Consider the following 27,400-nt stretch of genomic DNA (forward strand, 5'->3'; position numbering starts at 1 on the left):
GCCGGGCGGGCAAGTCCGTCAACCCCCCATCACTTGGGGGCAAGCCAGGGCAGATCTAGGGAGAGGTCCAGCTGTGAGGCCGGCCCCAGGGATGGCAGCGCCCTGCTACCTCCAGACACATCCCCCCTGCCCCATTTGTGGGGCCGCAGCCGAGGAATTGGTGCTGCAGGAAATCTCACGTGTTACCTAAGCACCCCCAGGCCCACGCTCAAGGGCCGAATGCCTGTCCCTTGGGGTTCACATCCTGGCCTCCCTCCCTGCGTGGCCAAGCAGCGCACAGATGGCTGCTTTCCCTCTCCTCCTGGGTCCATCCCTCTGGCCCTGCTCAGTGCCCTCCCCAGGTCTGGGGTGCCCGGGTGGTGCCAGGGCCGCATGAGGGCACCACGGTGCAGAGGTGCTGTCCTGCTGCCGCCCTCGCTCACTCTCGGGCCCGCTCTCTCTCGGCAGCTGGAGCGGTTCAAGGCGGACAACGCCGACGTGGGCTTTGGCTCGGGCACGCGGGCGCTGGAGCAGGCGCTGGAGAAGACCAAAGCTAATATCAAATGGGTGGCAGAGAACAAGCAGACGGTGCTGACGTGGTTTGAGACGGCAAGCAGCTGAGTGGGTGAACTCAGTAATGCCAACCCCATCCACGTCTGCCTCCTCCCGCTGCTCGGGGGGCTGAGCCCAGGCTCCTGAGCCCCACGCCCTGGGCATGCAGCCTCCTGAACTCTCCTGTCACTGAGCCCCCGCCCCCCCCACCATTCTGCCTACACTCCCAGAATGCTTTGCACTGCCTGGGGCTCAGCCTGGCCGTGCTCCCACAATGCTTTGCACACTGGCCCCATTGACAGGGCCTCGCCACAGCCCTTGTTTCAGTGACTGTCCCAGGGAAGCCCAGGTGCCCGTGGGGTGGTCATGGGCAGACAGGCGGGTGAGGGCAGCGGGGTTGTTGACTAGGGAGCCCCCCAGCCCCGCCACTGGCCAGGACATGTGTCTGCTGTATAGTCCTTGTCAGCCCCAGACACTGTAAATAAAGGGTTAATGTTAAATGGTAAAGCCGTGGGGCTGGGGCTCGGCCCAGCGCCTCCAGCACTTGCACAGCTCGCTCGCACGCTCAGCTCGGGCAAGAGCCCGGGCCGTTCCCTTGGCCACTGGCATGCTCAGTGGTGGGGGAGAAGGGGGGGATGTGAGCAGGAGGCAGGGTGGCTCGGGGACCAGGAGTGGTAATGCTGGGAGAACAGGAAGCGAGCCACTCCCCACAGCCGGGGTGTCAGGCGGAGGGGCCAGCCCCTGCCGCAGGCGAGCTCTGCCCCGCCCTCTGCGGCTGCTGGGAGCCGGGGCGAAGTGGTGAGGAAGGCCTGGCCGGGGCTGTCTGGTCGTGCTGGTCCCAGCTCTGCTCCCAGACAGGGTTGGGAGGGCCGGCAGCAGGGAGTCGGGCAGGCGACGGGGAATCAGAGTGGGTACCAGTGCCGGGGGAACGGGCCAGCCCCGCTGAGACGGCCCGGGAGCAGTGGGCCCTGGGGGTGGGAGGCAGGGGGCGCAGGCCCCATCACAGAAGCTAGAGGAAAGTTCCCTCCATCCAGTCCAACCCTTCCCTCCGTGGTGCCTGCCGGCACATCCAGAGCTCGGGCCAGCCTGATTGTGAATCTCCCTCAGTGACGGGGCTCCCGGCCCTCCCCCCGGCCTTCTGCCCACTGCGCTGTCTGTTGGGGAGGAGGCTCTGGCAGGTGCCCAGCGGAGCCGCAGTACCCGCAGGGCGAGGAGCTAGGGCTGCTCCGGGCAGGCCCAGAGTGGCAGTGGCTGGGCACAGGGCGTGTAAAGCAGGAGGTCCCGGCTATCTGGGGTAGGTACTTGGCCATATCGTCTAGCTCTGGGCTGGAGGCACTGGCTGGGGGCAGGCAGGGGGGAGGTGAGCTGGGGGCAGGCGGGGAGGAGGAGAGCTGGGGGCAGCAGGGGCACTGGGTCTATGGAATAAATCGTTCCCCAGGGATTGTAACCCTTTTCTATGGGTGCAGAGCCTGCGGATCCCAACACACTCTGAGCCTGGGACTTGGGCTGGGGGCCAACCGGGCAGGGGCTGCTTTGCTTGATGATTTTGGCCCCGTCCCTGAGGCTCTCGGCGGCTGGCAGGTGCCATTGCTTGTCAGCGCAGCCCTCGGAGCCCAGCCCTGCAGGGACTCGCTGCCCGGCACTGGCTTTGCAGCTTGGCGATGGGGTCGGTGCCCAGGTCTGAGCTGGGCTCTGGGTGCAGCGACCGTTTGGGGAAGTGGCCGGGGCTGCAGGGTGTCTCTGGCTGTGTCGGGGGGCAGTGCGGCAGCCTGGGGCTCTGGGCTGAGGCCGGACGTGTGATGTGGCACCTGTGCAGATCCAAGCCTGGGGAGGGGGGAGGCAGCGGTTGGGGAACCAGGGTGGCTCGGAGGCAGAACATAAGAAAGGCCGTACCGGGTCAGACCAAAGGTCCATCTAGCCCAGTATCTGTCTACCGACAGTGGCCAATGCCAGGTGCCCCAGAGAGAGTGAACCTAACAGGCAATGATCAAGTGATCTCTCTCCTGCCATCCATTTCCATCCTCTGACAAACAAAGGCTAGGGACACCATTCTTACCCATCCTGGCTAATAGCCATTTAGGGACTTAGCCACCATGAATTTATCCAGTTCTCTTTTATACCCTGTTATAGTCCAGCCTTCACAACCTCCTCAGACAAGGAGTTCCACAGGTTGACTGTGCGCTGCGTGAAGAACTTCCTTGTATTTGTTTTAAACCTGCTGCCTATTAATTTCATTTGGTGGCCCCTAGTTCTTATATTATGGGAACAAGTAAATAACGTTTCCTTATCCACTTTCTCCACATCACTCATGATTTTATAGACCTCTGTCATATCCCCCCTTAGTCTCCTCTTTTCCAAGCTGAAAAGTCCCAGCTCTTTAATCTCCCCTCATTTGGGCCCCGTTCCAAACCCCTAACCCAGCCAGGCACGTGTGCCCTGTTCACCTGCATGTTGTGCCATGCGCAGGTCTGGAGCCACTTAGCAGCACAATTTCCTTGCCAGGAATGTGGCACCTCCATTTCTGTGTCCCTGCAGTGACCCCAGGCCCCAGGAGTCCCCTTGACCGCCCTCTCCCTGTGACCCCCATCACCCACTGTGATTCACCTGGCCCCATTGCCTCATGACCCCCATCCTTGTGACCCCCATGACAACCCCACCCCACCCTCATGATTCCCCTGTCCCCATGAGTCCATGCCCATCTCCCCGAACACCCAGGTCCTCTGGGGAGCAGGGCCTGGAGCTCCCAGCGTTGGGGGGCTGAGGCCAAGTCAGAGGCGTGCTGGGCTGCCATTGCTGTTTCTGCAGGCTGCCAAGGGGCACCTGGGCTCGCGGGGCGAGATGGGTCCAGTTCCACCTGGGGTGACTTTGTGCTCTGCCCAGTTGTCTCCAAGAAGTGCCATGGGCAGGGGCTGACACATGGGGAAGCGTGCTCGCCTGAGTTCAGTGCTACATCAATGACCCATTCTCCAGGCCACTGGCCAGGGGATGGTGAGACCTGTGAGCCCCACACAGCACCAGGCCCTGCCCAGCCCCTCGCTGGGTCCCCCCTCAGCCCCACACGGCACCGGGCCCTGCCCGGCCCCTCGCTGGGTCCCCCCTCGGCCCCACACGGCACCGGGCCCTGCCCGGCCCCTCGCTGGGTCCCCCCTCGGCCCCACACGGCACCGGGCCCTGCCCGGCCCCTCGCTGGGTCCCCCCTCGGCCTCACACGGCACCGGGCCCTGCCCGGCCCCTCGCTGGGTCCCCCCTCGGCCCCACACGGCACCGGGCCCTGCCCGGCCCCTCGCTGGGTCCCCCCTCGGCCCCACACGGCACCGGGCCCTGCCCGGCCCCTCGCTGGGTCCCCCCTCGGCCCCACACGGCACCGGGCCCTGCCCGGCCCCTCGCTGGGTCCCCCCCCCGGCCCCACACGGCACCGGGCCCTGCCCGGCCCCTCGCTGGGTCCCCCCCTCGGCCCCACACGGCACCGGGCCCTGCCCGGCCCCGCGCTGGGTCCCCCCCTCGGCCCCACACGGCACCGGGCCCTGCCCGGCCCCTCGCTGGGTCCCCCCTCAACCCCACACAGCACCAGGCCCTGCCCGGCTCCGCGCTGGGTCCCCCCTCAGCCCCACACGGCACCGGGCCCTGCCCGGCTCCGCGCTGGGCCCCCCCTCGGCCCCACATGGTACGACAACGGGTCCCCCTCAGCAGCCCCCTGGGGGGCAGTGCCAGGCCCTGCTCCCAGACAGCATATGAAGGGACTGGGTAATTCTCATGCAGGCAGCCCAGCCCTGCCCACACAGCCCAGTTGGGAGCTGACAGCGCCCGTGGGGGAGCTCCCCGTCCTGGCAGGGGGCTAAGGAAATCTGGGCCTGCTGGAAAAATGTAACGTGAGCGTGAGCCAGATCAGAGCATGGGAGGAGCAGGGACCCTGGTCATGCGGCTCTGTGCCCATCACCGTCCACCCACCCTGCCTTCAGAAACTGCGTCTGCCTGCTCCCAGAGACGCCCCACCTCACCCGCTCCCAGACCTGGGCCCTGCCTCCCCCAGCACCCGCCTGCTCCCAGAGCCGTTCCCTGTCCCCCAGCACCAGGCCTGCCTGTGCCCACCCACTCCCAGAGCCACCCCCCAGCACCCGCCTGCTCCCAGAGCCGTTCCCTGTCCCCCAGCACCAGGCCTGCCTGTGCCCACCCACTCCCAGAGCCACCCCCCAGCACCCGCCTGCTCCCAGAGCCGTCCCCTGTCTCCCAGCACCCGCCTGCTCCCAGAGATGCCCCACCTCACCCGCTCCCAGACCTGGGCCCTGCCTCCCCCAGCACCCGCCTGCTCCCAGAGCCGTTCCCTGTCCCCCAGCACCAGGCCTGCCTGTGCCCACCCACTCCCAGAGCCACCCCCCCAGCACCCGCCTGCTCCCAGAGCCAGGCCCCCAGTCCCGACCCGCTCTGAGAGCCGCCCCACACAGCACCCACCCGCTCCCAGAGCGGGGCCTGCCCAGTGCCCACCCACTCCCAGAGCCACCCCCCCAGCACCCGCCTGCTCCCAGAGCCATCCCCTGTCCCCCAGTACCTGCCTGCTCCCAGAGCCGGGCCTGCCCAGGGCCCACTCGCTCCCACCTGAGCCACTCCGCCCAGCACCTGCCCACGCCCAGAGCCACCCCTGCTCCCCAGTACCTGCCTGATCCTAGAGCTGCTTCCCCCCCACAGCACCCGCCTGCTCCCAGAGCCCACTCAGTGAGCAACAAACCCGGCTGAGTGACCCTACAATAACAAAGCAGCAGGAGCAAGGGCAGGATGTAAAGGGTTTAATCAGAAAGGCCTTTCCCTGCCAGGCACAGCCAGTGTGACGAGCGGGGCCCCGGCAGGGACCTGCTGCGAGCGGAGCTGCTGCACTGAGCGCTAGTCCGTGAAGAGCCTCGTAGCTCCGCACCCAAACGCGGCCGATGTCCTGCTTCTCATCACCTCTTCAGTGCCAGCTTCCCCTCATTCCTGCTGCTGGGCCGGCTCTGCCGGGATGGCCCTGTGGTGGCTGCAGGCTGGCTGGGGGCTGGGGTCAATGGACCACTCCAGGCCTGGCGACATGGGCCCTGCCTTGTGCCAAAGGAAAAGGCGTGTTTAACAAGGTGCCAGGCGGGCCGGCCGGGGTGAGGCGCACTGCAGGCCCCGCCAGACTCCACTGCCCCCAGTTCTCAGGCACCCCCTTGCCCAGGGCGCTGCAGGGACAGGTCCTGTGCACCTCGGCTGCATTCTGAGGGAGCATTTCCCCCCCCCCCCGCTAGGCTCCGCGTCGCCCCAGCCTCTGGCCGAGGGGCCCATTGCACAGCCCCTTGGAGTCGTGGGCGGGGCACACTCGGGGCGCTGCACATTATGCCCCTGGCCAGGCCTCCTGCTCTGGGGTCCCTGCAGCAGCCCCCCGTGGTTGGCCTTGGCACAGAGAGCAGACCCTTGTTTCCGACCAGATGCTCCCTCCCGTGCAGCCGGGGAGCACGTGGTACAGACCTAGCACGTCTGCACAGGCTCTGAAGCTGCAATGTGCTGTGCCCCCGCATTGCCCACATCCTTCCCTGGGCTCCCAGCACAGAACCCGCCTCGCCCGGGCAGGGCACAGATCCAGGTGCACCGGTAGCACCTGGCTGTCACGCCAGACCCTTGGGGCTCCATGCCCAGTGGCATGGGTGGCTGAGTCCTGGCACTGAACACCAAGCCAGGGGGGGGCTTTCTGCGTTGCTTGGGCAGAGTGGCCCACGGGGCCCCAGGGGGCAGAGAGAGGCACATTAAAGGGAGGCTCCTGGTTTCCAAGCTGCTGCTGCTGGAGGAGTCTGAGGAGCCAGTCCAGATCTCTCCGGCTTGGCATTCCAATCAGAACCGTCCCGCCAGGGCCCAGTGCCCGGGCTTGCCCCGTGCAGAGCCCACGGGCTGCAAGCAGGCACCGCGGCCCACCAGCTTGGATCCCCTAGGGGAATCTGGCCAGGTGTGGATGCTGCCAGCCTCCTGCCGGCATATGGGGCAGGGAAGGGGCCCCCCAGAGTGCAGTGCGTACCTGGTAGAAAGCAGCCAGCAGGGGGCAGTGCGTGGCCGATGTCCAGTGCCTTGCGTCTGTGGCTCTGATGCCGCTGGGCTCCGGGGGGGCTGCCGGCTCAGTGCAGGAGCCCCAGGATGCTGCGCCATGGGGCTCTGGAGGGCTCCCTGCCTTGGGGCGGGAGGTGGGCGAGCCCCAGGCCATTATGTCTGAGATGTGGGCCCCATGGAGCTCCGGGGGAGTCCCTGTTTCAGAGCAGGAGGTGGGTGACACCCAGGATGCTGCTCCAGTACTTTGAGTCCAAACCAGCTCGGGGGGTGTCCCTGTGGCAGGGCAGCAGGTGGGCGACACCCAGGACTCTGCGGCTGGGGGGGACCCCTCCCACGGGGCTGGAGATGCTGCCCGGAGGCCAGGGGTCCTGGCCTGGCAGCACCCCAGCCCCTCGGGGCACAGCTGGCAGTGCCGGCGTGGGCCCTCTCTCCTCTGGGCCAGCGTCTCCTCGCTGAGCCCCAGCAGCTCCGACAGGTGGGAGATGTAGCGGATGGCGAGGCGCAGGGTCTCGATCTTGGTCAGGCTCTGGCCGGCCGGTGCCACCGAGGGGGGCAGGTAGCGTCGCAGGGTGTGGAGAGCCTTGGACAGGTTCCTCATGCGCAGCTTCTCCCGCTCGCTGGCGCTCTGCCTCTGCCCGCCGCCCGCCCTGCCCGGTGCCCTCTGGCTGCTGCGGCAGGGATCTGCCTGGAGCCTGGGGGGCAGAGCGGGTGCTCGCCCCGGGAGGCAGCCGTGGAGGGGCTCCTGGGAAGCCAGGAGTGCAGAAGAAGGGGACAGGCTATAGGAGTCTGAGGAGGAGGTGGGAGAGGTGGAGTCTGAGTGGGCCCAGCCCCACTCCTGCAGCAGGGCCTGGCTCGGGAGCTGCTGGAGATCCTGGGCTAGGAGCCGGGCAGGACAGCTGGCCATGGCGTCAGGGCTTGGGGCTTCCCAGGCTGCGTGTGGGGAGAGCGCAGCAGCCCTGGGCTTTATGCTGAGGCCGGAGGTGTGAAGTGGCACCTTTGCAGGTTGCATGGAGGTGTCAAAACCCACAGAGGCCTGGCTGGGACTGAGGCAGGAGGCCCCTGGGAAAGCCAGCCCCATTTGCAGAGGTGTCAGTTCTGACTCCTCTGCCCTTTAATTGGGGCTGCCTGAGCTGGGAAGTGTGCAGGGGCCAATTCACATGGCAGTGAGAGCTGCTAATTTTCTTACCATCCCTCCTCACGTCAACCAGCACAATCCCACAATGCCCTGGGCTGGGCCAGCGGGAGCTCCTCAGTGCCGGCTGCGCTGGGACCTTGACCGTCCCCAGGAGAGAGCCCCCGCATGCTTTGCCATCGCTAATGCTGGGTGTGCTAACCTCCTGCTGGAGCGCAGCGCTCAGAGGGCAGGGCTGGGCCGGCGGGGAAAGCCCAGGACACCTGGGGCCCATTCCCAGCTCCATCAGCCGCACACTGCTGCAGGGGGCAGACTGGGAGAGTTCAGGTGTGGTCACCTGTCTGCATGACCCTGACTTAATTCCTGGCTGAATGGAGTCGGTTGGTTACATCTAATTCAATGATGAGAATCCACCATGCCCCTTGTAAGTTGTTCCAGTTACCTGTCCTGGGAAACACCCACGCTACATTTCCAGGCTGAATTTGTCAAGCTTCAGCTGCCAGATGTTAGATCATATTAGACCTTCCTCTGCTAGATTAAAGTGCAACAAGCACTGAAACGTGGAGTCTGGGGGGGCACCTGGCCCGGCTTTCCCAGCCCCAATCCTGGGGTCCACATGGCTCCTGGCCTCCCCTACCCCCCCAGAACCCGGGGTCCGTGTGGCTCCTGGCCTGGCCTCCCCTCCCCCCCCCAGAACCCGGGGTCTGCGTGGCTCCTGGCCTGGCCTCCCCTCCCCCCCCGAACCCGGGGTCTGCGCCTGGTCTCAGTCCCCAGCCAGGCGCCCAGGCCCTGCTTCCCCTATTCCCCCTTCCCCCAGTGCTGCTGCTCAGCGGTGGGGGATCCAGGGGGCCCTGGGCCCTGGTGTCACCGGGTAGCTCTACTTTGGCCCAGCCCAACCGCCCCTGGCAGTGCTGGCTGGGGCCAGGGGGCCCTCGGGCCCAGCTCTCCCGCTGGGGCAGCCCCTGCCTGTCTGGGGGAGGTTCCTGGGGCACATCCTAGGGCTCGCGCTCATGCTGCCCTGGGGGCGTCTCTGCTCGGTGTCTCGGGGTGATTCCTGCGTGAGCCAGGCCAGGCTGCCGCCCCCGGGGGTGGCCTGGCTTGTGTCTCCCTGTGAGTGCAGAGCAGGGCCTGGCCTCTCTCGCGTTGCTGCTTTGCACACTGGGCTCAGCTGTTTGCACAAGTGCCACCTTGCCTGGCCCGCGGGTGGGGTTGCCAACCCTCCAGGATTGGCCGGGAGTGTCCCGGAATCGGCATCGAGCTCCCGGTGGCTACTGAAAGCAATCCGGGAGATCTGCATACGTACAGTACAATTAATGGTGGGAAAAACAATCTCCCGGAATAGCTTTAGGCAGAGTCGGCAGCTGGGCCACGGGCCAAGATCCAGCCTTCCTGCCACCTGCGGAGCTGGGCCACAGACCTCCTTCCAGGGCGCTCCTGGTTCCCGCTGCCCCCCCACCCGTGCCCCACGCCAGCCTGGCTCATGGCACAATGGGGCACTCGGGCAGGCTCTGGGCAGGAGGGTTAGGGCGCCCCAGTGGCGGTTGGGGTACGAGCCCCTAGACTGACAGGCTGGGCTGGGGGGACCCCGCGGGGGGGGTGGGACCAGCATCGTCCACGAGGGGCACTTGTTCCTTGCCCTGCAGCAGCTGGTGCCGGCTACTGTCCGAGAAGGATGCTGCTAAGTGGAGCCCTCTGCTGAGCCAGGCTGGCAGTTCCTGTGCCCCGTGTCACCCCATCCAGCGCTCTGTGAGCGGCTTTGTGCTGCTACGTGTCTGTTCCACACTGAGGGGCCTGGACGGTGTGTCCGTGACACCCCCTGCACACACGTGCTCTGTGACACCCCCTGCACACACGTGCTCTGTGACACGCCCTGCACACGTGCTCTGTGACACCCCCTGCACACACGTGCTCTGTGACACGCCCTGCACATGTGCTCTGTGACATGCCCTGCACACATGCTCTGTGACACGCCCTGCACACATGTGCTCTGTGACACGCCCTGCACACGTGCTCTGTGACACCCCCTGCACACATGTGCTCTGTGACACACCCTGCACCCGTGCTCTGTGACATGCCCTGCACACACATGCTCTGTAACATGTACTGCACACACGTGCTCTGTGACATGCCCTGCACACGTGCTCTGTGACACACACTGCACACGTGCTCTGTGACACCCCTGCAAACACATGTTCTGTAACATGTACTGCACACACGTGCTCTGTGACATGCCCTGCACACACGTGCTCTGTGACATGCCCTGCACACATGCTCTGTGACACCCCTGCACACACATGCTCTGTAACATGTACTGCATACACGTGCTCTGTGACATGCCCTGCACACGTGCTCTGTGACACACACTGCACACGTGCTCTGTGACACCCCTGCACACACATGTTCTGTAACATGTACTGCACACACGTGCTCTGTGACATGCCCTGCACACATGCTCTGTGACATGCCCTGCACACACGTGCTCTGTGACATGCCCTGCACACATGCTCTGTGACACCCCTGCACACACATGCTCTGTAACATGTACTGCACACACGTGCTCTGTGACATGCCCTGCACACATGCTCTGTGACACGCCATGCACACACATGCTCTGTGATATGCCCTGCACACACGTGCTCTGTGACACACCCTGCACCCGTGCTCTGTGACACGCCCTGCACACACATGCTCTGTGACACGCCCTGCACACACATGCTCTGTGACATGTTCTGCTCCTGAGCTGGCCAGAATGGTCCAAGCCCCAAGGGACTCAAAGGAATAGGCCGGCGTGTGTTCCTGATGGGAAGGGGAGGCTCCCGTGTGCGTGTGCCAGGGGGCAGTACGGGGTGGGAGTGAACCCCAGCCGTCAGCACTGCACGGAGCGCGCTCTCTGGAGAGGGGCAGGGGCTAGTGCCGGCCGTCCATGCGGGGGAGTGCAGGGAGCAGGGGGTGAGGCATGGGGCAGGTGAGCCCTCAGCGTCCCCCCACCAGCCCCTCCTGGGCACACGCTGTGTTTGCTGGGAGGTGTCGCTGCACGCAGCCCCTGCAGCGCTGGGCTCGGGCTGGGCACAGAGTGAGGAGCTCCCTGGGGAGCTCCCAGCTCGGGGAAGGGGCCGAATAATTGATTCCATATGGTGCTGTGGGCCTGGGGCTTGGGAAGCTTCCTCCTGAGGGGGGCAGAAGCCATGGGGCAGGGGTTGCAGCTGAGGCCAGGGGCCGAGCGCCGGCAGCGCACAGGACGGCAGGGAGAGGCGAGGTGGGGGCTCAGCGCTCCCGGTGGGTGGGCGACTGGACAGAGATCACCGAGGGCAGGTACCCCAGAGTCTCCGGGAGGTTCCCGGCACTGATGAGGGGCATCCCAGGACTCCCCAGGAGTGAGGGGCCAGGGTCCCCATAGCGCGGACGGGATGGACGCTGGAGCCAGCTGCAGGGACCCCCCTCCATTGGAGGGGGTAGGGGGCTCTGACCTTTCACCTCCGGCTGGGAGAGCTCGGGCTACCCCTGGGTTCCCAGCGCAGGCCTGGCAGGGAGACACGCCAGCACTTGTCAAAACCCAGGGCGGGCGGGGGGGGGGGAAGGCCCCCCCCAGCTCCCTGCCCATGGAGTCCCCAGCCAGGGCATCCACCAAGGGCATACGGGAGCTGGGCCGGGGGCAGAGAAGGGGGCAAGTGGAAATGAGAGCGGGGAACAGGCAGGAGACCCCAAGCCCTGGGGCTGGGAGATGGCATGAGACCGGCTTCCTGGCCTGGCCTCCCCTCAGCCCCAGAACCTGTATATGCGCGTGTGTGTGTGTGTGTGAACACCCCTTTATTAGTGCAGGGTGGGGCTATGTACACGCCTGGAGTAGTGCAAGGGGGAGCAGTGTCCATGCCTGTACTCGTGCAGGGGTGTGTGTGTCTGTTACACGCCTGTATTCGTGTGGGGGTTGTGCATTCCAGTATTAGTGGCTGGCCCGTGTACACGTCTGTATTGTGCGGGGTTGCGTGTGTGTGTACACATCTGGGTCAGTGCGGCGGGTACCTGTGCACACACCTGTGTGTGTGTGTCTGTGTACACACCAGTAGCAGTGTGGGGCCCTCTATTTTGGAAGCACGTCCCACCCCACATTCCCTTGAGAGCCTCTCCCCCTTCTGTTTTCTTTTCCAGAATTGCCACACTGGGTTTCCGTGGTAACCTTTACACCAGTCGTGTCAAGTGCCAGCTGCACTGGGCCTGGGAACGCAGCCCGGGGGTCCCTCCCAGCTCTTCACGCCCTCCCTCCCTCCGCCCCGTAGTGAGAACCCGCTGGCTCCAGGGGGACGTGGGCTGGTGGTGGAGGGGGCTGTGGTTCCACCCGTGACACTGCCTTGGGTCTGGACTTCTCATTATAAGCGAGGGGCCCAGCTGGTTGGGAAAATCCTGGCGTAGCCCAGCCTGAGAACTCCCAGCAGAGGTGTCCAGCCCCCCACCCAGGCTGGGGTTTGTCCTGTGGTAACTCTGGGAGGCCCCAGTCAGGGATCAGGGCCCCACCCTGCCAGGTGCTGACAGACACCTAAGGGAGACACAGCCCCCACCCTGAGACGCTTACAATCTAGCGCCATGTCGCAGATGGGAAACTGAGGCACAGCGCAGGGACATGCTGTGCTCAGTGAGTTAGTGGCAGAGCTAGGAGAGGAACCCAGGAGTCCTGGCTCCCAGTCCCAGGCCGAACTGCCCAGCTGCCCTGCCCATCACACCCTTGTGCCAAGGGGGTTGGGAGTGTGAGTGCCAGGGCAGGAGAGGGCTGGCCAGGCTGCTCCAAGGGAGGGAAACTGAGAAAGGAGAAATTGTGCCAGCATCAGCCCCTGCCCCCCAGCTGGCACTTTGGCCTATCGGGTGCCCGTCCTTCTGGGGGGACACTGGCAGGGGCATCATCCCAGGGGAGGGCTGGGAGCCCCATGGCTAGAGGCTCTTACCGCTGGAGGAGCCCTGGGGACAGGCCTGGCTGTGACCCCAGGAGGGGCTCCCCCCTGGGTGATTATCTGGGGGCCTGTGCACCGGGCTGGGCTGCCGGGGGCATTTTGTTTCCCTTTGGCCATCCTCCCACAGTGCACTGCTTCATCTCCTTCCCCGCCGAGGCCCCTCCCGCCCCCCTGGGACCAGTGTCTGGTGGGGGGGGGGCTCAGAGGGTGTTTAATATTCTTGCTTCACAAGTGCTCCGGCTCCCTGGGCACAGGGTCCCTGCAGCTGAGCTGTCTGCCTGGGACGGCTGCAGGCTCTGGGGCAGCGTCTCCGAACTGCTGGGCCGAGCCCGCTCTGCCCCCAAAGTGGGGGGCTCCTGGATCCTGCCAGCCCTGCTGTCTGGTGGCTGCCCCCTGGGCACAACGAGCCCCTCGGTGGGGCAGGTGCTTGGTGGAGAGCTGCCCCCACGTTCCCAGCCCTGGGGAGCTGGGTCTGCCCCTCCCCATGGCAGCTACCCCAGCAAAGAGCCTCTCACCCCCGTGCCCCCCCCACACGCTGATGGGTAGCAGCAGCAGACAGACAGACAGACAGACAGACCCTCCTTCCTGCCCCCCCCCCTGCAGCCAGCAGGCCAGGTGGGGGCAGGGCCCCCGAGCCAGGGCCTGGATGTGATAGCGGCTCCTGGGCTCATTAGTGGCAGGGTGTGAAATGCCATTAGCCTGGGCTGGGCGGGGCCGGCTGCTCTGGCTCCCTCGCTCTCTCTCGCCCCCCTTGGCCCAGGGGGCCCAGCGCCTCCTGGTAGCCTGCAGGGCAGCACAGCACAAGCCCCTGCCCAGGCCGTGCAGGGGGAGCGTCCCTGGGTTGCTGGGCCCCTCCCCAGAACTGGCTGGGGAATCAGGGCCCAGAGCTGGGGTTGGGCCCGACGCTCCAGCATCCCGGGGGGATGGGTTTTGGTTCGGGTCCTGCTCTAGGAGGCACCTGCCCCCTGCGCCCCCCGGCCCAAGCCCTGCCCCCAGCCCACACTGAGTGAGGACGAGTCTCCTGCCCCATCACTCAGGGCAGGGCCCGGCCAGGTTTGAGTCGTGTGGGATAACGCTGAGCACCTGGGCATGCAGCCCGGACTCCTGGGTTCTTTTCCTCCCTGCGTGGGTTTGGATCTCTGTCCCCCACCGTGTCCCGTGGGCTGCTGGCACTGCCCCTAGGAACAGACCCAGCCGCCAGGCGCCCTCCCGCGTATGCCCTTGGCAGTGGGGTGCAAGCCGCCCCCTCTGAGCGGGTGGGGCCCCAGCCCAGCCACACAGAGCCGCCCTGTGCCCTCACCAGCCCGCTGGGCATGGGGCACCTGGGCAGGCTCTGTCGCAGGCCGGCAGCTGGGGCTCCGTGGGGTCAGTGACCTGTCACACAGCTCCACCCCAGCTGGGGTAAAATTCAACACCAGCCTGTTCAAAGGAGCCCTCTCCCCCGGCCCCCCAGCCCCCCAGGGCTTTGATGTGCTGATGGTCCCTGCGAAGGTGCCACTTCACACCTCCGGCCTCAGCATAAAGCCCGGGGCTGCTGCGCTCTCCCCACACGCAGCCTGGGAAGCCCTGACGCCATGGCCAGCTCTCCTGCCCAGCTCCTGGCCCAGGATCTCCCGCTGCTCCCGAGCCAGGCCCTGCTGCAGGAGTGGGGCAGGGTCCCGCCCAGCACGGAGGGGTACAGCAGCTGCTCCCCAACGCCCTCCACCGACTCCTGCGGCCTCTCGCCCCTCTACCCGCTCTGCCCAGCTCCCCAGGAGCCCTGCAGCAGCTGCCCTGCAGCCCCGAGACGCAGGGCTGGCCTGTGCCCAGCCTACGGGAGCAGGAAGGGCGTCCGGGGCAGGGCGGGCGGCGGGCAGAGGCAGAGCGCCAGCGAGCGGGAGAAGCTGCGCATGAGGAACCTGTCCAAGGCTCTCCACACCCTGCGACGCTACCTGCCCCCCTCGGTGGCACCGGCCGGCCAGAGCCTGACCAAGATCGAGACCCTGCGCCTCGCCATCCGCTACATCTCCCACCTGTCGGAGCTGCTGGGGCTCAGCGAGGAGACGCTGGCCCAGAGGAGAGAGGGCCCACGCCGGCACTGCCAGCTGTGCCCCGAGGGGCTGGGGTGCTGCCAGGCCAGGACCCCTGGCCTCCGGGCAGCATCTCCAGCCCCGTGGGAGGGGTCCCCCCCAGCTGCAGAGTCCTGGGTGTCACCCACCTGCTGCCCTGCCGCAGGGACACCCCCTGAGCTGCACAGGGCACGAATCCAGGACGCGGGGCCGATGCTGCTGCCAGCTGAGTTTGCAGACATGGGTCTGTCCTCCCAGGTACGTTCGCTCTCTGCCCCCTCCTCATCTAGGCTGTGTCCTGAGTTTACCTGCCAGAGTAACCCCCGCGGTGCATAGTCAGTGGCACAGATGTGGGGAACCCACATTCTGCCTGGCCTGATGCTGTGACTGGCAGGCGAGCTGGGGCTGAGAATCAGGCACTCCCCAAATTCCTGGCCACTTGTAATGGCCCGTGGGCCGGGTCCTGCGAGGAAGGAGGGCAGCATGCACTGCTGGGGCGGTGGGGGGGCAGTGGGGAAGGGTTTTCCCGGGCGGATGCTGAGGCATGGAGAGCGGGGAGTGACGTGCTCAGGGCTACTCGGCCGATCAGCACAGCAGAGCCCGGAGGGGCTCTGACCACAGGCACCCCCGTTCCCTGGCCCTGGGAATCAGCTTCAGCTGACAGGGCAGAGCGAATGACTCAGTGCCCTCGCTCCACAGAGTCGCTGGCCCTGCTCCTGTCTGTGCCCTCCAGGGGCAGTTTGTGGGTCCCGCTCAGAGGGCCCCCCACTCCGTCCGGCTCCCAGAGACAGCGCCCAGAGAGTCTGGCCTTGGCTGTGTTGCTCCACTGATCCCTGTGCTCCTCTCTGCAGGATCTCTCTGGCGAGCTCCTCTCCCTCCTGGAGGCCCTGCTTCCCCAGGACTGATCGGCCACTGCCCAGCCCGGGGACAAGCCTGAGAAGCAGCCGGTGGCAGAACGAGTCCTTGTGAGCCCAGGCAGCTCGGCTGGAGAGGGCCACACGCACAAGCGCTGTCGCTGGCTGACGACTCTGCCCTGGATCATGCGCCCACTTCTGGGGACAATGCAGCTGTGCGTGGCCATGCAGGCGTGGGGCACACTGGGGACATGCAGGCGTGGGGCACATGCAGGGGTGGGAGGGTATTTATCGAGATGTGCAGGGGTGGGAGGGTATTTATCGAGATGTGCCGGGTGGGAGGGTATTTATCGAGTTGTGCCGGGGTAGGAGGGTATTTATCGAGATGTGCCGGGGTGGGAGGGTATTTATCGGCTTATTTCCAGGCCAGGGGACAATAGATGAAAGGCTTTGAAAGCTGATGTGATGCTGTGAATGAATAAACCCATGTCTGTGACCTCCTGCCTCTTGCTGCCGTGGGGTCCAGGGGAGTGGGGGGAGGGAAGGGGGAGCCATTATGGATCAATACGTGTCTCCGCTTCGGCCTCGTAGCCAGAACTGGCCCTGCGGCTTGGGAGGAGGCTGCCCTGCTGTTAGGGCACTGGGCTGAGAGCCCGGACTCCTGGGTTCCAGTCCTGGCTTGGCCACTGAGCTCACGCCCCAGCGGTGGGATCCATGATAACCCCTGGGTGGGTAGACAGCGCTTTGGTGTGGGGGCCTGTTGGGCAGGTCCCTTTGCCCGGCCTCTGGGCCTCTGTCTCCCTCGGTCCCACTTGGGGAAGATGCCATGTGAGCGCTTTGCCTGCAGGAGGGATTCTCCTGAGCTGTGCGGGGCCCCTCCCGTGGTGGCAGGGGAGGACCCACGGTTCCCATCCTCCCTCACATCCCTGTGACCCCATGGGACCAGCAGGGCGCACTGGGTTGGGGACCCACCATGCTGGGAGACTTGAACCTGCCTGTATGTGAGGTCCCTTGGCTGGCGCCCACGAGGAGCCCCTGCCTCAGCTGTCTTAAGGAGCCAGGGAGGCCACTGCCCTGGTTGGGGGGGATGGGGTCCCTGCTCTCCTCTGCCCTCTCCTGCACGCACAGGCCTGGGAGTGCTCTGCAAGGGGCCGTCCTGCCTTCCCCGGGACTGGGTGCCCCCAACACATGGCCTGGCTACTGGGGCTCATTAAAGATCCCCTGGGGTGGGTGAGCTCAGCCCGTGTCCTGCCCCTGTTCCTGGGTGGCTCATTTCACTTGGCCTCACTAGAATGCAGGATGCTTCTGAGCTTCCTGTTCTAACATGCTGTGTCATTTTGCTGCCACATCCCACCCCAGAGGTGGCTGCATTTCCGCAGGGGGTGAGTGATCCCAGTGTATGGGCTGGCAAGCCCATTGGGATAGACGGCGGGGTGGTAGTTACACATGATATCAGTGGTGAGACTGTGGCTCTGTGCCCGTTTATCTCACAGCCCTGTCCCCCTGTGGGAAAAGGGGTGTCAGAGGCCCAGCTCACGGGGGCAGGACGGACACGACAGAAGAGGATCAGGATTCAGCCCCAGATAAATAGATGGGGCTCCCATGACACCTGGACCCTGGGCAGAGCGCTCTGCAGTGCCCTGGCAGGGAAGGCGGGCGCAGCTGCTGAGGCAGGGTGTGAAACCTCCCAGTGCAGGAGGCAGCAGCTGCGGGGTGGGTGGGAATTGGGGAACGTGATCACAGCTGTTCACTGGGGAGTCCCCGCCCCCTGCAGGCAGTGGGGCAGCTGGCGTAAGGGGCTGGGGGGGATCCCAGCCCATGGCTCTCGGCAGGTAATAGGGTCAGAGCTGTGGGGCTGCGTTTCCCACCCCAATGCCCAGGGGCTGCGTTCCTGAGAGCCCAGACTCTGCCCAGGGCCTGGCTCCGGGCGTGGGGGCATCGCGGGGGTGGCAGGGAGCACGGGCTCGGGGGATGTGGGGCAGAGCGGGGCCTGTGAGGGTTGGGTCCAGGGCTCAGCTCTGCTAGGATCCCTGCCTGCGCTGGCTCCTGACCCTGGCTCCCAGCATGGGGGTGGCGGGGGGCGGCTCCGCTCCTGGGGGCCTGGCCTGGGTGGCTGGGAGAGCCCATTACAGGGCTGGTGCTAATGGGGATTGACAGGGAGATGCTAATAGACCAGAGGAGGCTCCATCTCCTCCCCCCTCCCCCGGCTCTGGGGCAGGGGCTGGGCAGCTAATGAGCCCCACTTAGCTGTGAACTGACTTGCTAATAACATTAATTCCTTCTGCCGGGACACAGCCTTTGAGATGCAAAACTCCCCTGTTGTGCCAAGGCGGCCGGGCTCCCCCCAGGCCTGTGCTCCTCTGGGCACCATCGGCTCCCCCTTGGCCCGGGTTCAATGGCCCCGGGGTGCCAGCCTGCACCTCTCTCTGCAGCTGCAGCAGCCTGAGTCCATACGGGACCGGCCCTTCGCCCGGGGGCGCCCGGCCTGGAAGGGGCTGCGGAACGCAGGGCCCCAGCACCGCTGGCCATGGAGGTGGGGGTGGAATTTCATGGCAAGGCGAGGATGCGGGATGTGGGGGCTCTGGGGCACTCAGCACCCCCACAAATAAAGGGGCTGAGCTGCTGAGAGCCCCAGAACCACACTCTGGAGCCAGCATGACGGTCGGTTTGTCTCAGCGGATCCTGGCTCTGCCCTGGTTGGGTCCCTGTTCTGCCACCTCAGGCCACCTGTGAAGACAAACAGCAGCCCCCTGTCTGAGCCTGTCCTGGCAAATCACAGGGCAGAGGCCACGTGCTGCTCCGCTGAATGCGAGCGTGTGTGATCCCTGCACCGTGACGTGTGCGGGCAGTGCCGTGATGGATACGCGGAGCACAACCCCTGCCTGTGCGTGGTGAGCGTGTGATCCCTGCACCGTGACGTGTGCGGGCAGTGCCGTGATGGATACGCGGAGCACAACCCCTGCCTGTGCGTGGTGAGCGTGTGATCCCTGCACCGTGACGTGTGCGGGCAGTGCCGTGATGGATACGCGGAGCACAACCCCTGCCCGTGCGTGGTGAGCGTGTGATCCCTGCACCGTGACGTGTGCGGGCAGTGCCGTGATGGATACGCGGAGCACAACCCCTGCCCGTGCGTGGTGAGCGTGTGATCCCTGCACCGTGACGTGTCCGGGCAGTGCCGTGATGGATGCGCAGAGCACAACTCCTGCCCGTGCGTGGCAATCATATGTGATCCTTGCACCGTGACGTGTGTGGGCAGTGCCGTGATGCATGCGTGGAGCGCTTCCCCTGCCCGTGCGTGGCGAGCATGTGCCAGTGCCATGCTCCCTGCGAGGTCACACACGTCCGTGGGGGCTCAGCACCTCATTGTGTCCTGCAGAGACTCCTGCTGGCAGCTGGGCTGGGAGGTGGGGGCCTGCCGTGGGGTAGCCGGATTGTCCTTCCCCAGGCCTGTCCTGTGGTGCAGCCAGGCCAAGTGCATCAGCCACAGCAGCGGCTCAGACCTGGGCCCTGGTTGGTTGAACCCGGGTCCGGCAGGCTGTCTGTGCTGGCGCCTGCCAGCTTTCCCCTGGGCTGGAGGTGTCCCCGGGTGGCCACGGGGTGTCACTAGAGAACCGCCTTTGAGGAGCGAGGCCCTGGGGCTGGGGGGCAGGTGCTCTGCCAGGGCCAGGCCTGTAGCTGCCAAGGGTGCAGGGTGCTGCCAACTAGGGTGACCAGACAGCAAGTGTGAAAAATCTGGATGGGGGTGGGGGGTAATAGGAGCCTATATAAGAAAAAGACCCAAAAATCGGGACTGTCCTGATAAAATCGGGACGTCTGGTCACCCTCCTGCCAGGGGAGCACTGGGCGCAGATTGTGTGTCTGGCAGCGATGGGGGGTGCGTCCGGCCCCTACCGTGCCAGCCTCCGGATGCCAAAGAATTGCTTTTGTGCCTCCAGCCCTGAGCCACAGCGAGCTCAACAGACCGACCAGCAACCGTGTCGGTTCAGAGGCTCCTGCTGAACGGGGCCAGGCTGTGCTGTGGCCGCAGAGGCCCTGCCAGTTCGCCAGCAGCCCCTGGGCTGCTCCACCCCAACGCCAGGTTCCACCAGCACCAGAGACAGCCCTGGTGCTGCTGGGTGGGGAGACAGCCTGGCCAGAGGGGAATCAGGCCCACAGCTCACCCCACAGCCCTAAGGACCTGGTGCACCCCAGCCAGGGCCCCTGGCTGTCCTGGCCGCTTGGTCCCCAGGGGCAGGGGCTGTACCTGGCACCTGGGCCCAAGCATCCCCAGACGTGGAGCGCTTCAGCCCCTCATCCGCCCAGGGCTTTGGCTGGAGGAGCTGTAGAGAGATGCCAGCTGGGGTGGGGCTAGTGTGCTTTGTGATGGGGCTCCAGCCAGCCCTCCGCAGTGGGGAGCCAGCCAGCGGGAGACAGGCTGCTCGGCAGGGTCGTGGGCCCCATGCCTGCCCCCCTGTCCGGCTGGACAGACCCCCGCACTCATGGCAGTTCTTGGTGGGAGTGTGTGAGCGTGGCTGTGAGTGTGTGACTGGGCCTGTGACGCCGTGTTAGTGCACGTGAATGAGTGTGCGTGTGTGCGGGTGTGACTGCATGGGACTCAGTGTGAGTGTGTGTGTGTGCGGGTGTGACTGCATGGGACTCAGTGTGAGTGTGCGTGTGTGCAGGTGTGACTGCATGGGACTCAGTGTGAGTGTGTGTGCGCGGGTGTGTGACGAACTGGGAATGTTCTTAATGTTTTCTCTGAATACTGTGTTGGTGCCTCAGTGTCCCCTCTGCAGTTCTTAAGTATCCAGCTGGGGGGATACGGGGGTGTGATTGCTAAAGAGCAAAGGGCCAGTGCACCTAAATGCCTGGCACTCTGTCTCCTAGCAACTGATGGCCTGGGCCCCTCCCCTGCAAGGTGCCAGCTGAAGGTGTTGGAGACAAAGAGATCAGGTGACCTCCTGGCCGGGAAAGGGGCTGAGCAGAGAGGAGGGGCTGGGGGGGGTGTCAGTTTGGGGCTGGCTGGGGACGGGAAGTGAGAGCAGACGGGAGGGGGTCTGGCTCACTGCCCCCCAGAATGGACCCGGCTGAGGGGTCCGGTTCGCGGTACCTACAAGCTCTGTTTTAGACCATGTTCCTGTCATCGAATAAACCTCTGTGTCACTGGCTGGCTGAGAGTCACGTCTGACTGCGCAGTGGGGGGGCAGGACCCTGTGGCTTCCCCAGGACCCCGCCTGGGTGGACTCGCTGGGGGAAGCGCACGGAGGGGCAGAGGATGCTGAATGCTCCAAGGTCAGACCCAGGAGGTGAGGCCGTGGGAGCTTCTTGCCCTGCAGACAGGCTGCTCCGAGGGAGAGGAGGCTCCCAAAGTCCTGCCTGGCTTGGTGGGGGCAGTTCCAGAGCAGCGCCCGGGGACTCGGTGACAGGGTGTGACTTCATGGGGCTCAGTGTATGTGTGTGTGTGTGCGAGTGTGACTGCATGGGACTCAATGTGTGTGTGTGTGTGCACGGGTGTGACTGCATGGGACTCAGGGGTAGTGTGTGTGTGAGTGTGTGACTGTGTGTGTGTGTGTGTGACTGTGTGTGTGAGTGTGTGACTGTGTGTGTGGGTGCCGCATGGGGGATGGGGGAGCAAAGCCTTTTGAACACGAGTTTATTACATCAAGAAGCAACATGAGCCGTCAAGGGCATCTCATCGACCGGCTGCGTCAGCGTCCAGCGAGTCACGGGCGGGCGGCAGGTGGCAGAGTGACACAGCCCTGGGACTGGAGTGCGAGGGGAGGCTGGCTGGCGGGTAGGCCCCCGGCTGGCTCGCTGCCGCGGGGATGCAGTGCTGCCGCTAGTGCCGAGGGAGGCTCCGGACACCGAGCGGGAACCAGCAGCACCAGCTCCGACCCACGCAGAGCAGTGGAGGTGCCGAGCGAGTGGGACTTTGTGGCTGGAGGTGAGGAGGGTGGGTGAGTGGCTTGGGGCCCTGCTCCGTGTCCTCTGGCGCTGGGCGAGCTCCGGCTGCCGGCTGTCCCCGCTGGGGGGGATGCATGGGGCTGGAGTAGGCTGGGCCGGCGTCCCCTTGCACGGGGTCTGGACAAGCCTGGGGGATGCGGATTGGTGCAGGCTGGGTGCGGGGGGCTGCACGGCCCCACCACCGCCTCAGTGGGTGTCTGGGTGGGACCGGCCGTGGGAGCGTCTCCCACTGGTAGCGACAGCGCGGCTCCCGTCGGGACGTCCCCTCCCCGGGTATTGCTGTGGGCAGGGCACGTGCCTGTGCCCCAGCGAGTGTGGCATGGGGCACGGACGCTGACCTGGCACATGGCTCCCAGACACCTGGGACCACGCCATGCCCGTTACCAGCCTGGGGGCACGGGGGCTGGGAGCAGGAGCAGCACCTGCCTTGCTCAGCAGAGGCTGATTGCTGGTGACTCCTCTATCTCCCCACCCTCCTGAGAGCTGCCCCGGAGCAGAGACCGGATGGGGGGGTTCCCTGTTTAAGGGAGCTGCTAGGGCCAGGGTTGCTGTGGGAGCAGCTCTCTGGCTGAGGCAGGCCGGGGAGGGTGAGGTGGGCTGTGTTCTGGAAGGTGGGACAGCTCCCTGCCCTCCCCCCACCCCGCTGATCGTTAGCTGGAGCCCATCACCGCAGCGTCTGGGCTGCACAGAAAGGCAGGACCAGGGAAGTCGGTGATAGTGGGAAGGGAGGAGAAGCTGTTCCTGGCTCTCCCAGGGGCCTGATGGGTCTTCAAGGAGAGCCCCACAGCCAGGGGCCGTGGCTGGCAGTGTGTCCCCCGTCCAAACCCCTCCAGGTTCCCGGCCCCAGCCAGGGCTCCCGGGGCTGCCAGGAAGAGCCCCCGGCTGGCCCCCAGCACCAGCCATCAGGTGGCTGCTCCGAGAAGAGCAGCAGAGACACAAATAGCCGGTGGGGGTGGGGGACTGCGCATGGCAGCACCGAGCCGGGCCAGGCCCACTGCCAGGCTGGGGGGCCGGTGTCCCATGGGGGAGCTGCCCCTCTGGCTCCAAGTGAGGGGTGTTTGGGGGGCTGGGCCTGCAGCTCCCCCTCCTGCTGAGCTCAGCTGCCCCCGGCTCCAGGACCTCTTCATCCAGCCACACAAGGCCTCCCCGCCCTGCCGTGCCCAGGCCCTGCCAGGCTGCCTCTGCCCGGGGCTCAGCCCCATAAGGAGGTGCCCTGTGCAGTGCCAAGGATGTGCCTGGGGCAGGGGGCTCTGCGGGGCAGGGCGTAGCCTCGGGGGTCGCACTCCCCAGGAGCGGGTGCTGACGCTGTCTGTCCGTCGCAGCAGGAGGAAGCCGGCCGGGCCCCACGTGCCCCTGCGATGAACGTCAGCCAGGGAGCGGGCACGGTGCCCTGCAGCAGCCTCCCACCCACCGAGGGCAGCTGTGGGTGGGGCCCCTGGGCCAACGGGACCGAGGGGGCCCTGCAGCTGCCCACCTTCTCCCCCGCCGCCAAGGCCCGCGTCATCCTCACCTTCGTGCTCCTCACCCTCTCGGCCGCCGGCAACCTGGCGGTGCTGTGGGCGGGCGCGGGCGGGCGGCGCGGGAAGCTCTCGCACGTCCGCGTGCTCCTGCTGCACCTGGCGGCGGCCGACCTGCTGGTCACCTTCGTGGTGATGCCGCTGGACGCCGTCTGGAACATCACGGTGCAGTGGCAGGCGGGGGACCTGGCCTGCCGCCTCCTCATGTACCTCAAGCTGGTGGCCATGTACGCCTCGGCCTTCATCACCGTGGTGATCAGCCTGGACCGCCAGGCTGCCGTCCTGCGCCCGCTGGCCATCGCCCAGGCCCACACCAGGAACCGCCTCATGCTGTACGCGGCCTGGCTGCTGAGTGCTGGGCTCTCCGTGCCCCAGGTACCCGCCGGTCCCCACCCCCCAGGTACCCGCCGGTCCCCACCCCCAGGTACCCGCTGCCCCTCCCACCCCGGGTACCCGCCGGTCCCCACCCCCCAGGTACCCGCCGGTCCCCACCCCCCAGGTACCCGCTGCCCCTCCCGCCCCAGGTACCCGCCGTCCCCACCCCCCAGGTACCCGCTGCCCCTCCAGCCCCAGGTACCCCCGGTCCCCACCCCCCAGGTACATGCTGCCCCTCTCGCCCCAGGTACCCGCCAGTCCCCACCCCCCAGGTACCCGCTGCCCCTCCCGCCCTGGGTACCCGCCGGTACCCACCCCCCAGGTACCCGCTGCCCCTCCCACCCCAGGTACCCGCCAGTCCCCACTCCCCAGGTACCCGCTGCCCCTCCCGCCCCAGGTACCCGCTGCCCCTCCCCCCCCAGGTACCCGCCGGTCCCCACCCCCCAGGTACCCGCTGCCCCTCCCACCCCAGATACCCGCTGCCCCTCCTGCCCTGGGTACCCACCGACCCCCACCCCCCAGATACCCGCTGCCCCTCCCGCCCCAGGTACCCGCTGGTCCCCACCCCCCAGGTACCCGCTGCCCCTCCCGCCCCAGATACCCAGATACCCACCCCCCAGGTACCCGCTGCCCCTCCCACCCCAGGTACCCGCTCCCCCTCCCACCCCAGGTACCCACCGGTCCCCATCCCCCAGGTACCCGCTCCCCCTCCCACCCCAGGTACCGCCCCGTTCTCCCCCGCCCCAGGTATCTGTCCCACAGCCCCTGCTGTCCCAGCCCTGGGCTCCCGCCCCAGTTCTGCCAAAGCTGCTGGTTCCCCCGCCCCACTGCAGCCTCCTGAGCGGAGCAGAGTCTGCTGGGCCAGTTAGCAATGGGTGGGGATCCTGTGCTGTTAGTTGTGTGCAGAATGGGGGCCGCTGGGCCCCCCAAACTCATCTCCCATGGAGGGGGCTCCTCACGCTGCACTGCTCCTCTCCCCGCTGGCTGAAGGGGGCTGTGAGTCGGGGAGCAGCAGTGTGAGCTAGGGGTGGGCGGTGTGCGTGGAGCTCTCTGGGGGGCTCCCTCATGGAAAAGCCATTCCCAGCGGCCGTCTCTCCCTGCGGCTCAGCTCACCCCACAGGGCGTGGGGGGCTGGAACAGCCTCTTGTCCCCCGATGCCCAGGTCCCCAGCAGGCTCGCTTGGCCCACAGACGTGTGTGGTTCCAGGTGTCGGAGGGGTGGGGGCTGGCAGAGCCTCTCCCTGTCCTGCTCGTGGCCCCGCTGGGTCGGGTGCGGCCCCACACCGGGGTCCAGCTCTCCTCTCTCTCGCTCCGCTTTGCTTCCAGCTGTTCCTGTTCCACACAGTCACCATCCGCTCCCCGCAGAACTTCACCCAGTGCACCACGCGGGGCAGCTTCCCCCGGCGCTGGCACGAGACGGCCTACAACATGCTGGGCTTCGCCTGCCTGTTCCTCCTGCCCCTGCTCATCATGCTCTGCTGCTACTCCCGCATCCTGCTGGAGATCTCCCGCCGCATGGGCTCCAGCCTCTGTGAGTGCGCTGGGGCTAGCGGCAGGAGGCTGTGGGGCTGCGTGGGCCTGGGGACACATGGGGCTGGTGGGGGGGCTGGGCTGGGCTGGCCGTGGGCCTGGGGACACATGGGGCGGGGGGGGCTGGGCTGGGCTGGCCGTGGGCCTGGGGACACATGGGGCGCGGGGGGCTGGGCTGGGCTGGCCGTGGGCCTGGGGACACATGGGGCGCGGGGGGCTGGGATGAGCTGGGCGTGGGCCTGGGGACACATGGGGCTGGGGGGGGCTGGGGAGACGCTGGGGAGGGCCCTGAGGCAGCTCTGGCTCATGCCGAGGGTGGGACCGCTCCTGAGTTCCAGAATCAGGCCCAAGGTCCCTGCCCTGAGGCTCGTCTGTGGGGCCCGGTTTCCCAGAGGGCTGGCTGCCCCGTGTGGAGTGGTGCAGCCAGCCTGGCCCTGGGGCTCACAGCTGGGCCCACGAGGCCGGGGAGATGCCACCGGCTAGCAGCCAAGCCCATCGGTCTAGCACGGCACGGCGTGGGGCGGGGCCGGGCGGGGGGCTGGGCCCTGGGGTTTGCCAGCCCGCCCCCGGCTAACGTGGCGTGTGGTGGCTGCGTCCCGCCCTGACAGCCCTGCTCCCTGTGGCTCTAGTCTCCAAGGAGGTGCCCCTGCGCCGCTCCACCAACAACATCCCGCGGGCGCGGCTGCGTGTACTGAAGCTGAGCCTGGTCATCGTCAGCTCCTTCATCGTGTGCTGGACGCCCTACTACCTGCTGGGCCTCTGGTACTGGTTCTGCCCCCGCGCCATGCAGGAGACGGTCTCGCAGTCCCTCACCCACGTCCTCTTCATCTTCGGCCTCCTCAACGCCTGCCTGGACCCCCTCACCTACGGCCTCTTCACCATCCCCTTCCGCAGGGGGCTGGGGCACTGCTGCCGGGGGGGGCACGGAGCAGGGCCCGAGCCCTGTTCCCCGCCAACTGGCTCCTCGCGCTGCTCCGCCACCTCCTTTCACGCCAAGCGGGGCACCACGGCCCCCCCGGCGCACGAGACGCCCGCGGCCCAGAGCCACCTGGGCAATGGGACCGGCAGCGTCGACAGCGGCTACCTGTGAGGCCAGGGCCTGCCTGGGGCCCTGGGTAAAGGCCGGGTCGGTGGCCCTGCCTGGTGCCCGGCTCGGCCTGGGGCCGTGAGGGGTCGGTCGCTGCGGGAGGAGCCGGGCCCCTGGGGCTGACCCTGAGGAGCAGGGCAAGCCAGGCATCTCCTGCCCCGGGGCGGCCATCAGGCGTGGTGGAGCCGGGCAGGGTGTGGGGGCGCTGGGAGAGCAGGGGCAGCCGTGACAGGAGCTGGGCCCTCGCCAGCGTCTCTCGCTCCCTAGGCTGAGGGATAGGGTGTGAGGCTGGGCACAAGCAGCTGTGTGGCCGGGAGTCCCGCAGGGCCTGGCCGGCGGGGGGAGGCCAAGGGGGAAGTTTCCCTTCTGAGGTTATTTGGGGCCGACGCTGGTGCTGGCTCCGCTGGGCTCCTGCAGCGAGTGGGCTGCCCTGCGCGGCTCCCTGGCCCGGCGGGGCCGGTCTCTGCTCTGGCCCCGGGGGTGCTGGCTGCGCACGAGAGGGGCCGTGCGGGGCACCGGGAAGGGGGAATCACGGAGCGCGTGGCAGGAGCGGGGCCCCCGCTGACTGCACCAGCCAGCCGGCCCTGCCCCCCAGGCCAGCCCCAGTGTACGGAGGGGGCAGGACAGGGCGTGTGCCCCAGGCGGCGCCGCCAGCAGCTTCCCTGCTGGAAAGTCCCGGGTTGGCCCCCCCCCCCCGTTTGTGTGTCTGCTCCAGCCCAGCTGCCCGGACTCTGCTTGGCCCCGAGCTGTGGTGCGAATGATGCCAGGCCCCAGGTGGCCCCAGGGAGCTGGAGCCCCTTGGCTGTGCCCCAATCCCCAGCCCAGCGGGGGGCTGCACTGAGCCAGTGGCGTCTGCTCTAGAGGGAGAAACGTGTTGGGGGTGGAGGGACCAGGAGCATCAGCCGGAGCCAGCAACACAAAGACTCCCATCCCCCCTGCTTCAGTTCAGCATCCCCAGCTCTGCGGTGCCCCTCAATCCCGATCCGCAGCCCCTGCTAGCCCAGCCCTGGGCACCCCCACAGCTCTGCGGTGCCCCTCAATCCCGACCCCGCAGCCCCTGCTAGCCCAGCCATGGGCACCCCCACAGCTCTGCGGTGCCCCTCAATCCTGACCCGCAGCCCCCCTGTAATTCCAGAGCTCGAGAATTCGATTCCTTCCCCTCCCAAACTTTTTTGAAGGGTGGATTTGGCTCCTCCTATCCATAAATATTCATAATGGGAGTTTTGACTGACAACTTGCCTGCCTTAAAAGGAAGTGGGGCTCAGGGGCTGGGGCCGTATCTCCCCACTAGGGTTGCCAAGGGACCCTGGAGCTGAGCGGGCTGTTAAAGGTCCGGTTGGTGGCACAGTGGGGCTAAGTCAGGCTCCCTGCCTGCTGTGATGCCGCGTGACTCCTGGAA

General features: G+C 66.6%; 4 protein-coding genes across 5 annotated transcripts in view; 3 read left to right on the forward strand and 1 right to left on the reverse strand.

The window, feature by feature from the left end:
* LOC123344536 (alanyl aminopeptidase, membrane) overlaps positions 1-1,038 on the forward strand; it is a 37,788-nt gene extending 36,750 nt beyond the window's left edge. For both annotated transcript variants that reach the window (XM_044980873.1, XM_044980872.1), the window contains exon 21: positions 448-1,038. In XM_044980873.1, the coding sequence (XP_044836808.1) occupies positions 448-600 (153 nt within the window). In that variant the 3' untranslated portion in view covers positions 601-1,038. The remainder of the gene's footprint in view (positions 1-447) is intronic.
* A 4,452-nt stretch (positions 1,039-5,490) lies between these two features.
* On the reverse strand, positions 5,491-7,480 carry MESP2 (mesoderm posterior bHLH transcription factor 2). The gene is made up of 2 exons (XM_044981104.1): positions 6,548-7,480; positions 5,491-5,598 (listed from the first exon to the last, which is right to left on the reverse strand). Exons 1-2 carry the CDS (start codon positions 7,478-7,480, stop codon positions 5,491-5,493), a joined length of 1,041 nt encoding a protein of 346 aa, XP_044837039.1.
* Positions 7,481-13,581: 6,101 nt separating this feature from the next.
* Positions 13,582-15,601, forward strand: LOC123344039 (mesoderm posterior protein 1-like). Its single transcript, XM_044979765.1, has 2 exons — positions 13,582-14,954; positions 15,548-15,601. The coding sequence occupies exons 1-2, from the start codon at positions 14,223-14,225 to the stop codon at positions 15,599-15,601; spliced, it is 786 nt and encodes a 261-aa protein (XP_044835700.1). The 5' UTR covers positions 13,582-14,222.
* A 7,250-nt stretch (positions 15,602-22,851) lies between these two features.
* LOC123344040 (gonadotropin-releasing hormone II receptor-like) lies at positions 22,852-26,004 on the forward strand. The gene is made up of 3 exons (XM_044979767.1): positions 22,852-23,385; positions 24,711-24,915; positions 25,544-26,004. The coding sequence occupies exons 1-3, from the start codon at positions 22,852-22,854 to the stop codon at positions 26,002-26,004; spliced, it is 1,200 nt and encodes a 399-aa protein (XP_044835702.1).
* Positions 26,005-27,400: the final 1,396 nt, after the last annotated feature.

Source organism: Mauremys mutica, chromosome 11 (genome assembly GCF_020497125.1).
Source record: "Mauremys mutica isolate MM-2020 ecotype Southern chromosome 11, ASM2049712v1, whole genome shotgun sequence".
Taxonomy (NCBI): domain Eukaryota; kingdom Metazoa; phylum Chordata; order Testudines; family Geoemydidae; genus Mauremys; species Mauremys mutica.